This window comes from Pan troglodytes, chromosome 5 (genome assembly GCF_028858775.2).
Source record: "Pan troglodytes isolate AG18354 chromosome 5, NHGRI_mPanTro3-v2.0_pri, whole genome shotgun sequence".
NCBI classification, from domain to species: Eukaryota; Metazoa; Chordata; class Mammalia; order Primates; family Hominidae; genus Pan; species Pan troglodytes.
Genome location: NC_072403.2, coordinates 175,537,090 through 175,549,694, shown reverse-complemented (window position 1 = coordinate 175,549,694; position 12,605 = coordinate 175,537,090). Strand labels below are relative to the sequence as shown.

The 12,605-nt window shown below is 36.0% G+C and overlaps 1 protein-coding gene across 5 annotated transcripts in view; it reads right to left on the bottom strand.

The window, feature by feature from the left end:
* The window catches only part of QKI (QKI, KH domain containing RNA binding), a 159,268-nt gene that overhangs the window by 110,497 nt on the left and 36,166 nt on the right, over positions 1-12,605 (bottom strand). For all 5 annotated transcript variants that reach the window (XM_016956759.4, XM_016956760.4, XM_016956762.4 and 2 more), the window contains exon 2: positions 8,180-8,322. In XM_016956759.4, the coding sequence (XP_016812248.1) occupies positions 8,180-8,322 (143 nt within the window). The remainder of the gene's footprint in view (positions 1-8,179; positions 8,323-12,605) is intronic.

Sequence of the window (12,605 nt, the reverse complement as noted above, 5' to 3'; positions counted from 1 at the left end):
GTAATTTAGGATATCCTAATTCGCATACCACAGATTTCAAATTTTGGTTATAACTGGTTATTAATTTTTCCCCTTTGCTGCTGGTGTCAAATCGAAGTATCACGAGTGCAAGGACTACGTTATTCAACATTTCTTTGGTGTTGAGTATGCTGCAGTATGTTTTGAGTGTTCAAGTATGAGCCAACTTCTGGGCTGGGTATTTTACATGCATTAGGTCACTTAATCCTCGAAACACCACTGCACAGTGCTTACCACTACCACCTACATCTAATACATGTGAGGTTACATCTGTAGCCCAAATCCTAGAACACCTAGGTTGATTCTAGAGTTCAGACACTTAATACAGTATAATGCCTCTCTTCTAATGACCTTAACATATACCCTGATAACAAGAAAAATTCATGGTTAGTTTTCTCATTATTGTTAATCTTTCAAAATGTTTAGTACTCAGTTTATAGAAACTCTATTCAAATCCAAGTTTACTTTCAGAATTAGTCCAGTTGTGTTTTTATCATTTCTTCCCCACCTACATATATCCCAAACATATCATTACTGTATCATTTCAGATAATCACATCTTGGTTTCTCAATATTTTCATATGTTTTACTGATTGTCACCACTTTAATAATCATCACATACATCTTTATTCTCAACAAATGGCAATACCAGCAAGGCCCTTCCCTCATTCTTAGCCTTCACATGTAAAAGATAAAGAAATCTTAAAATTCTCCCTATTTAATTTGTGCTTTTCATTTCAACTGCCATTGCCTGAGTTCAAGCTCTCATTATTCCATACCTGGATTGTGGCTCTATCAGTACCATGAGAGCAATTATATCTTTTCATATTCCTGTGTCCTGTTACCTAGCACAGACCACACACAAACATTTCCAGGATGAAGAAATGATACCAAAATTTTGTTGTTTTATATTCAGATATCCTTTTTAGTGTTCAAGTTCTAACTACTTTTCAAATTTTAAGAGTTTTGTTTTAATCTGTCCTTAACATGGCAAATTTATACTATTTATATGCAATCTTAAAAGTACAAAGAAACTAATCAAAACAATCATTGTTCTGTAACCCCAAACAATACAGCATAGAAGTTTTCAAAGTCAATCAATTCCCTACCAATAAAGAAAATATTATACCAATATGAAACAAGTAGATGCCCAAGTTTATGATAGACAGGCTGCTTATTGATGACACTGATTTTGGACTTGGGAAAAGCAGTGTTCTATGGCAGACAAAACAAGATTTCAAGAAATCCCCAATTTATTTGTAAGCTACCCAGGATTTGTTGTAAATCCTGGGTTTATTAAGACATAAAATATGTTTTCTGGCTGGGCACGGTGGCTCCCGCCTGTAATCCCAGCACTTTGGGAGGCTGAGGCAGGAAGATTGCTTGAGCCCAGGAGTTCAAGACCAGCCTGGGCAACACAGTGAAACCTTGTCTCTAAGATAAAACAAAACAAAAATTACTTAAATATATATGTATTTTTTCCCAATGAAATGATTAACTGAATTTAGCTCAAAAGCTAGTAGCTGAAAAACTCAACCTCAACATCCCTAAAGTAAAGGCACGTGATCTCAAAAACTAAGGTACTTTTCCGCCCAAATTGAAATCAAAAGAAAACATAGACTCATTAACTTACAAAATAAATTTAGGTCACCTACTTATAAACAGGAACTGAAATGAGTGGAAGAGTTCAAGCAGTATAACCTTTGACTGCTTCATAGCCCATTTCATGTGTGACAATTCTGAGGGGTTAGGATGAGGAAGACTCTGTTACTAGCCATTTTACTCCCGGAGACACTGCTCTCTCAAATTGGGCTGAAAGTAGATCATCACCTTGAGCTTTCCTTTAATCTTTATCAGAAACAGCTCAATGTTCCTGGAATATGGATAGCACTGAGAAGCAGATTTCTCCTCGATTTCCATATTACATACTTTGGCTATTTCAGCAAGAATCTTAGAGATATGGAGATTGAATACCTATGAGTAGATATCAAATTATCCATAAGTCCTTTGTAGCAGTAATTTTAACAGAGTAGATCCTAACATGAAACTCTTTTTAGATAAACCATAGACAAACGTTTCTGTCTAATCTGAATAATTCTTCCCTAACAACCCCATCTTTCATTTTGTTCTTCTAAGCACTAGTTCCTATCGAATACTAAAACATATTATTTATAAAAGAAAGTGCCTGCATTTTTAAAACTCAGAGAGGCCTTATTATTTAAAGAAATGTTAAACGTTGGAAAAATATCAGCTAAACAAAATGTATTGTTTTCAGACTGTCCTGTAACCCTTTCTGTAATTATTTACTAACATTCTAAGAAATGTGATATATCCCAAACCATAAAAAGCCTATGAAATATTTGGTACACAACAGGCCCTAAATATACCCTTACAGAGTGAAATAAAGAGGAAACTTCAAAACAAAACAAAGAGTCATAAATTGGCTTTTACTAAACCGATCTAGTTGAACTTATACATCAAGTTTTCCCTACCTAAAACATAAAGATATGCCCTATATTATCAAATCACACTGCTAAATTAAAACTTTAATATGTAATCTGAATCACTTCACAACTCCACTGAATACAAATATATACTAACCTTATGAGAAAAACTACCTTTAAATAGATTTCTGTACAAACTATCAAAGACAGATGTGTAGATCGTATTTTTAAAGCATTATTATTTTCACTCACAAAATACGATCATATTCAGGCAAAAATCAAGTGTTAACCTGGGTATTGAAAAAGGAGACTTTGAATATCATTAAATTTTGATTTAATATCATTTGTTATTCAGAAGAATGAAAGTGAAAGTAGTGTACATCAAGACTCCTGAGGTTCTTGATCCTTCAACAATAAGAAGGCCACAATGGTCAAAGGAACAAAGACTTTAAGGAAAGATAACTTACCGAATTGGCCCCTCTCCCCATAATTCCTCTAAAACAAACGCCAGCTCAACACCCAATTTGACACCAACTTCTCAAGACTGCTGACAAATAACAACCCTATGCTAACTAACTCAGAAGCTATGACTAGCCTAAGCTGATTTGCAAACCCAAGAAAATGAAACAGAAAGAGAACTTACAACTCATGTTCCATCATCAACATGTATTATTATAAGAGAGACAGTGGAGTGTACTGTGAATAACATTATGAATCTAAACTACTAACTATAGCAACCAGGCTGGGATCCTACAGGCTGAAAACACAATCCTTGAAAAGACATTTGTCTACCTTACAAAACCTTTGACAATATGGGTATTCATGATGGCCTAGACCCAAGAGATGCCTTTCAAAGCTAGTATTCAAAATTAAAGCCCATTTTAAAAACATCAGAAAATCAGAATTATATTCACATAAAACTCCAAGAAGTCTCACTACAATTTAATCATCAAATCATGTCCAAAGGAAGCAGTTTACCAATCTAATCTGTTCATGTATTTAACAGGACGACTAGTATCATCAACAGCTAGACCTTGCCAATATTTATCAAGTCTACCACTCTGGCAGATCCTATAGAACAATTTCTAACAACTTGAAATTGATAACTAGGCAAATTTAATGACAAAATTATTACTGACTCATTCAAAATATAACACTTTTTACTTAAATAAATCAGTTAACTCTATTCATAATCATTTATAACACATCTCCATGGATTCAAACAAGAAAACCTGACCAGCCAAATAAACAATTTGATGGTCTAAATGTAACTTCAATGTTCTTTCATGTCTGTAGTTTCATGAATGCATGAGAAACTTAAAGTCTTAAATAATTTAATCGTTTATCCTTCACACAAGACTGAACTCCTTCAAGAACAGGATTATTTTTCTTATGTGTAATCACAAAAACCATAGAGTGCCTGCTCTATCAGGTGTCACACATTTGTTACCTTTACTCCTCCCAACAATCCTATGAAGTGAACCTTATAACTTCATAGACAAAGAAACAGATTCTAAAAAGCAAGCATATGCTCAAAGCCAATGTGATCATCTCAATTATTTTTCGGCAAATATTTATTTCAGTCCCCTTCTCACTGTAAATGAAGTGACTTGGTATCACTAACGCAGGGTTTCTCAACCTCAGCACTACTGACATTTGGGTCCAGGTAATTCTTTGTTGGGGGGCTGGAGGTGCACGGAGGCTGACTGCCCTGTGCATTACAGGATGTTTAACAGTATCCCTGGACTCCACCCACTAGATGCCAATAGTACCCCCTCTCCCAAGTTTAGACACCAAAAGTATCTCCAGCATTGCCAAATGTCCCCATAGGTAAAACTGCCACCAGGTGAGAATCACTGGGCTAGTGGAAAGCAACAAGAGCAGACGCCTTATACATGCTTATGCAGTTTGGCTTGGATCTTGCATTCCAGTGGCCTGCCATAAGAGCATGCCCTAAGCAGCCACTGCCCGCTTTAGCCTGGGCCCAGCAGGAACATAAATGGAGAAGATCTAAACCCACGCAGTTAGCCTCAATCAAGCTAGGCTCCACCTTAACCAGTAGACCCTCAGCCAACATATAGACCCATGAGCACAGAAATAAATGATTATTATTTTTAAGCCACCCAGTTTTAGAGTGTTTTATCATGGAGCATTATTGTGGCAACTGTTGACAAATACAGCCAATTAGAGGATAAGCCAGAATTCAAAACCTAGGCCTGACTAAGAAACCTATTGTCTTTACTATATCAAAGAGTTTTTTTCAAAAGAATTAAATATTCTTACCTAGGATGTGCTTGGTACACAGTAGAGATGCAATAGAAGTCTGCTTTATTAATAAATATTAATTCTGTAAAAATGTTAATACATTTTCAGTGGCCTATTCATATTAGCCTCTCATTCTCACATCATGAGGCCAAACTTCAAAAACGTTGCAAAGGGCTACAGACTATAGCACTACTTCATTTCTCAGACCTTGAGTCTGAGACTTTCTTCTCATATCAGTTTCAGAGATCTGCACTGCCAAGTCCAAAACACATCTCTAACTTAATACTGACTTCTGTAAGTAACGTGCTATGTGCAAATGCAAAAGACAACAGGTTTAAAGAAAAAGAAAAGTTTAACAATATTTGAAAGAATGAGTTTCATACAAATATGTGCAACAAATACTTATTGTGAATACACCATTTACCAGACACTATTCTAAGCACTAGAAATACAGCACTGAAAGACAAAAAGATTCCTGCCCTCATAGAGCTTACATTCTTGTGACACATAGCATAAAGATGTTTTCCAACTGCTTCACTCATATTAACTCTTTAGTCTTCATAATCTTGTGAGAGGTTTAATATCTCCATTACAGAAATGAGAAAAGCGAACACCAGGAATGAAAAGTAATTTGCTTAAAGTCACAAAACATCATCACTTCCTGGCCTTTTGGTTAAGATCAAGTGTAGTACCAAAGTCACAAAACAAGCAGCAAAACTAGCTAGAAGTCTGAATCTGAGTTCCTACTTTTGACCACGGCATGACACTGCCCCTGTGCTAACTCTCTAACCTCACATCTTACAACACTTCCCAAGCACATTCCTGCCTGAGTCAGCTGTACTTGCTGTTCACTCTGCCTAGAATGTTTTTCTCCCAGATGGTTTTCATGCCTTCCTCCCATCATTCTGTTCCTGTCTCTCCATTCCCATCATATTGTAAGAGATTTCTTCCCTGATTACCCTTAAAAATGAATACCTCCTTCCATACACAGTCACTATTCATCTGTCTACCCCACTTTATGTTTCTCCATAACACTGATTACAGCTATAGATTCATTTGTGTACTGTTTGTCTTTGTCACTGAAATGTCCACTCCACAAGACCAGTGACACTGTTTAATTCATCACTTCACCACTTACCGTTTCAGGCCTCCTGAAACGATGCCTGGCAAAATGACCAGGTACATGATCACCTACCTGTCAGCCTGGCTGACCCTGTCCCCTCTCCAAAAAAAAAAAAAAAAAAAATTAGAGGAGTGATTCTCATACTTCAGCATGCATCGGAATTATCTACAGGGCTTAACAGGCAAATTGCTAGGCCTCGCCCTTACCCCAGAGTTTCTGATTCAATAAGTATGGAAAGGGGCTTGAACATTTACAGTTCCCAGAAAGCGTAGATACTATGGTCCAAGGACTGTGTTTTGAGAATCACCGATCAAGACAAATGCCATGCTCCAACACACCAGTCGGTAATAGTAGTTCACCGTGGCAAGAAGTCACAACTGGAGGAGGAAGGAAAGGAATATAGTGAACAGGTGCCCTCTAGACTCAAGTCCTGACTTAGAAGACTGTATGAAACCCATGTCTTTTAAAGAATGCATAAATACCCCTTCCTTGAATAGGATTTCTTTTTTTAAGAGATGGAACCAGACAGATTAACATTATATTCTCTATCAAGGTCTTGTGGTCTTACATATTCTATGTTAATGCCCACTGCAGAAACATTATCCCTTAACGTTTAAATAAGCAAAACAGACAGTTGCTATCCTTTCCAGGATAGTGAAAAACCTAACAGCAGTAGACCCCAATTGGAACAGCTGCCCAAATCACAATTTCCCATCTCTAGGAATAATCCTAATACCTAGGGTAGGCTCACAGTGGTCCTGTCTAGGTAATGGTAGGTAACCTCACTTCCCCAGTCAGAAAGGCCCAAAACACATTCACTCTTCTAAGAATCTGAATTTTAAAGATAAAGTCTGGGAGGCACCAATGCCAAGTTATGTCAGCAAGGCTCTCAACCGAGAAGCTCCACAAACTCCTGCTGCTCAAGTTCTCAGATGCCCTGATTCCTAGCCTAACATGGCACTTTGTTTTCCAACTATTCCTTTAATCCTCTGTGTTACTCAATAATCTTCCAACCAACTCCTCTTTTCCTACATTATCCAAGACTATTTGTGTATTTGCAACCAAAAATACCTATAAAACCAGAGTAAATGTATATAACCTTTAAAAAAAAGTATCAGATCAATTTTTGCAAATTGTAATGTAACTGTAAAATATCAAAGCTTTTTCCTATTAATTCAACTTAAGACATTTCTCATCTACAGACTAGTATTCTGTCCACATAACTAAAGAATCATAGAGCACATCATATTTTTGATATTATAATAACTCCTTTTTTCATCTGCTTTCATAAAAGTCCTCTGAAACTTAGCAAAAAGCCATCATCTTTTCTTGGTTCATTCAACAAGTATTGTTACCTGTTATGTGCCAATATTATGAGGGATACGGCAGTGAATAACAAAGACAAGGTTCTTATTTTATGTACACCTTATATTCTTCCAGGGAGACAGAGAGAGAGAAAATAAACCAGAAAAATGCCCGATTATAAGTGCTATTGCAAAGAAAAAAAAGACAACGTGAAACAGTGAGTAGCTAGATAGATGGCTTTTAAATAAAAAGGTCAGGGGAAGCCTCTCTGAAGTGACATTTGAGCTAAATTCTTAATGACAAGAAGCAGCCAGCCAGTAGAGATCAGAGCACAACTAACATAAAGGTCCCTAAGACTGGGAATAGACTTGACTTATTCTAAAAGCCAAAAGAGGGTCAATGTGACTACAGTGTGGTAAAGAAGAGGGAAAATCATTTAAGATGAGGCCAGAGAAATAGAATGGACCGTATCATATAGGGCTTTGTAACAAAAAGCAAAGAATCTGGATTTATTTAGAAATTAACAGATATAGGACAAGGAGGCTATTCACAACAAGATGCTTATAGAGAATAGTTCAACAATGGACTAAGATGGGGGAAAATCAGATTACAATCAGTGGTTTCAATAAAAATTTTAGAGCTGAAAGGAAACTTAGTCCAACACCTTCATTTTACAGAAAGAATGCTGTGGCCCAAGCTGTGGCTTCTTGAAGGTCAGATTAAAGATGAGCAATGTTGTGCTTGGTGCTCTGTGACAGGCCATAGTGCTTTCCACAATTCCTCATCCAGTTTTGAAACCCAAGAGTCTATACCATGTGCATTTCCAAAGTGACATAGCAGCAATCAAATGCAAACATATTTAGAGAGAAATTTTTTAAATTATTATGCCAAATTATTCACACTTCAGTTGATGACTGCATTTTTTTAAAGTGGCTAATAATGCTTAAGTATTTACCACCAAATATATCTCTTCCCAACATATGTGAAGCAGAACAAAATTGAATAAAACAACAAAATATACTTACATCTGGGTATTCTTTTACAGGCACATAAAGTTTCTCTTGTAACTGAACAATAGGTCCCACAGCATCAGGCAATTCTGCACTCCTTTTCTCTGTACTGCCATTTAATGTGTCATTGTACATGTCTTTCCGTACTCTGCTAATTTCTGTTAAAAGTAAAAATTTTAAATGTGTTAGACAAAAAAAATATTCTTGCTAGTCCAGAGGAAAAAAGAGAGGGCAGGGGAGGGTTTCATTGATAAAGCGTTAAAACTCAAATAAGGAGCTCCTGGCCTATTCTATCATTCTCTGGATTAAGTCCATGTTTAAACAAGACTATAGCCTTAATTAATTTCTACCACAAACCAATTTTTATACGAATCAAATAACATATCTTATTAAATTAACTTCAAAGCCCGAGCTCCTTCCTAACCGGTATAATATGGACTTGTTAGTTCATCTAATTTTTCCAAGTCTAAATGAGGCCAGTCATTCCAAATGATAGCTTCAGTAAACAACTATAAGAATGCCTGTCAGACAAAACTAATACCAAAGCCTCTTTTGTACTTCAGAACTAATTTGTCCGAAGGATATTTAAACGGGACCACTTCCATTATTTTTAGATATCTTTGGAATATCCAAACAGAGATGTTCAAAAGACAACAGACTGCAAGTTCAGCAGAAGTCTGAGTTTCATATACAAATTTAATGGTTAAAGCTATCAGAAGAGATGTCTTAGAGCAAGTAATGGGAGAAAGAAGGACGGAATCCACTTGAGAAAAAGGAAGGGGTAAGGAAAAGAAGATCCAAACCAAGAAGAAATGGAGGTAGGCAGGAGAACTAGAGAAGAGAGGTGTTATAGAAGCTAAGAAATGACAGATTCAAGGACAGGGTGACCAACAGTATCGAATACTACAAAAGAATGTAAGATAAACAGCAAAAGATGGTACCTTGGATTTGACCACTAAGCCACTGGTGATCAGAGAAGTTTCAAGGGAAAGAGGGTAACAGATCAAACTACACTGGGTTAATGATTGAAATATTAAATATAAAAAAGGAAGTAGCGATACCTAAAATCAATGACCTGTTTTTAAAGACCTGTATTACTGTTCTTGGATATACATAGACATTTTTTTTAAAAGTAGGAGAATTCTATTTTAATGAGCTGAGTCCCATAAAGAAAATGGATCTTTTCAAAAATTATTAAGCTTCTAGTATGCACCAGAAGACAGGCTCCTGTCCATTGGAACATACTGCGCAATAAGGGTTGCCATTATTAAGGTTAGCCAGATGCAGATGTAATGTCTCTCTATCCTACAGACTGTGTCCTCCTTGGGAGAAAGGCTTGCATCCATTAGTATTTAAAAATAAAATGTATTTTTTAAATGTATTTTGTATGCTTTCCAAACATGGGGAAGTTCAATCTATTGATAGTTCCTTAGGAACTATCAAATATGAAGGCACTCTTTAATTTTTCTAACTAGTTATTTAAATCAGTTTCGGTTAAATAAAATCCAACACAGCAAAAAGGCAGGATCAAAGGTACTCTTGCTCAGTTATAAAATCTTAATCAATTAAAAAAGGCACTGTAATACATTTTCTGCTTCAGTGATACCAATATTCATATTACAAATTTTATCTCTTAAATAACAATTTGCTTGTCAAAGCTTACGAAATGCTTTTCTCTGAATAGCAAATAAAATCAACAAAAATCTAGAGATTACCTTGGATTTGACTACATGATAAGGGCAGAATTTTATTATTTCCTAAGGTTCTTTTTATACTTCTAGCTTCATAATTAAATCTTTCCTAATAATGTCCAGTATCAAATTGGTGTTTATCTTAAATTAGCATATGACAGCAATTCTCAAATCAAGTTTTCAACAACCAAGTAACAATTTAAACTCATTTACATCATTTACATAATTACAGCAAGTAATTAACCAAGGGGCATTAGAAAAATTTAATCTAATTAAAATCACACATACATCCTTTAGCCAGGTCTCTGGACTAAAAAAGCACTTTCCATATAATTATTATTTAAATATCTTCTTCGGAAACTACCTATTCTTACTGCAGTTAGCACCACACTAATATCAAAGCCTGAGAACAACAGCATGAAAGAAAACTATAGATAAAATTTGCTTAAAAATATAGATGCAAACATCTGAAATAAATAGAAAAAGAAAAATGCACTAAGACATAGTAGAATTTATACCCTGAGTGCAAGAATAGTTCAATATTGAAAAATCTACTATTATAAGTAACCATAGTAATATAATAAATCTAGGGAAGAAAAAATACTGATTTTCCAGGTAAACAAATTTATCAAACTTAGAAAAAAAAAACAAAAGAATCTATTGCAAGTTATCAGAAAATTCAGATAAAATGACTAGATTAAAAAATTAAATAAACGTGCCGGGCGCAGTGGCTCATGCCTGTAATCCCAGCACTTTGGGAGGCCAAGGTAGGCAGACCACTTGAGGTCAGGAGTTCAAGAGCAGCCTAGCCAACATAGTGAAACCCCGTCTCTACTAAAAATACAAAAATTAGCTGGGCATGGTGGCAGACGCCTGTAATCCCAGCTACTCAGGAGGCTGAGGCAGGAGAATCGCTTGTACTCAGGAGGCGGAGATTTCAGTGAGCCGAGATGGTGCCATTGCACTCCAGCCCGGGCAACAAGAGCAAAAAACTGTCTAAAAAAATAAATAAATAAAAAGAAAATGTATAAAACCAACAGTCCTCATATATAAGCATCTATCTGGTTAGATGATACAAGCCATTTACCACTTAAGTTGTATTTTTATAAATACCTATGTGATTCCTTGATTAATAACACAAAATTCCATGAGATTCTGTTACCCAGTGTGTCCGCAGGTCCTTGAACAGTGCCTGGAACACAGCTGGCCCTCAATAAATACTTGGTGGGGGTAAACAAAGGCAAGAAAGAGCTAGGTTTCTGGAGCATTAAAGTTAAACAAGTCATGGTTCCAGCTCTCAAAGAACTTATTCTAATAAGGAAGACAGATAAGAAGTCTTTCTACCACGATTTTTTTCAGTCTCTAAGATATATCACTCAATTTCATAACAGAACACAAATTAATGTATAAGACAGTAATGATGGGAATGAAAAGGTAACTAAGACATAGTTCCAGTCCTCGAGGACTTAAAAATCTTATTCGCTGTTGAGTTTGGCCAACTATGTACTACCTTTATAAACAGGGAAAAAAAGTAGAAAATCATCAGCATTCTGGTGTTATTCAGAACACTCGAGTCAGAGCAAGTTCTGATTCCAGTTCTAACAGTAACTGTGATTTTAGACAAGTCTCTTTCTTACAACCTCTCTGTGTCTGTGCTTCATATACTTATTCAATGAATGAACTGAATCCACTGGTTTCCAATCTTACTATGCAAGAGCCCCATTTATTCTTTTTCTCCATAATCCTGTTTTTAAAAGTTTTGTCTTTAAAACTTTCCATTTGTAAGTCGTGGCAATCAGAGCTTCTGGGAATGTTATCCTAGCAGGAGGATACAATTACAGCCAAACTACTATGGAAACATGCAACGAGTAGGGGTTTGGGAAATGCTTTAGTCCTTTTGTAAGTAATAGCTTCACAGGTGTTCTCATGAAACATAGGAATGCTTCATAACTAATATGCTGTACACACTATTTTGCTGTATCAAACATTACAACACTCAAATGCCCCACCACCAACTGCAATACCTTCAACAACCCGCAGCAGTTGTTCAGAGAACTGAAGTTCAGAACCATTTGCTTAATCACGCATAGTACAAAAACTCTCCCAACATGAACCCCAGGCATGTATTTTCTATCTAAATATCCCCAGTATCAAGAGAAATTTTTAGACATCTCTAAAGATCTTAAATATTATAAATTTGTTTTAATAAACCAAAATCTGCTCTCCTAAAATTTCTACCATTGGCCACAACTCAGCAGCCCCATAAACACTGGAAAAATTCTAAAATATCTAAGTGTCCTCTTCCCTAAACCAATGACATGGTTTTATACCATCCCACTTGTTTAGATGCACTCTGATCTGTCTAGGTCCCTTTTAATATGCAAAACCCTATACTGTACACAACATTCCATAATGATCAATGGGTAAGCCAACTGAAGCTATCAAATTCTAGTCCCAAACTCTGCCCCGTCCATAATCACTGTTTAAGAGGTGATGATGTTTAAGAATATCTTTACTTCCTTGGCAAACACAGCACACTGCTGACATTTTGCTAATGGTGTTAAGACAAGTCTCTACCATTCCATAATTCCACAACTGTTTGTTTAGACACCAACAGAAGATTTCAATTTTTTTCCTGGTTATTTTCTGCTACACATATCCCTTCAGCAGACTGATATTAATCTATCAGCTGATATTCTTTAAGGATGAATAGTCTCCGAGTCAAGAATCCAACCGCAATTTTATAGAGC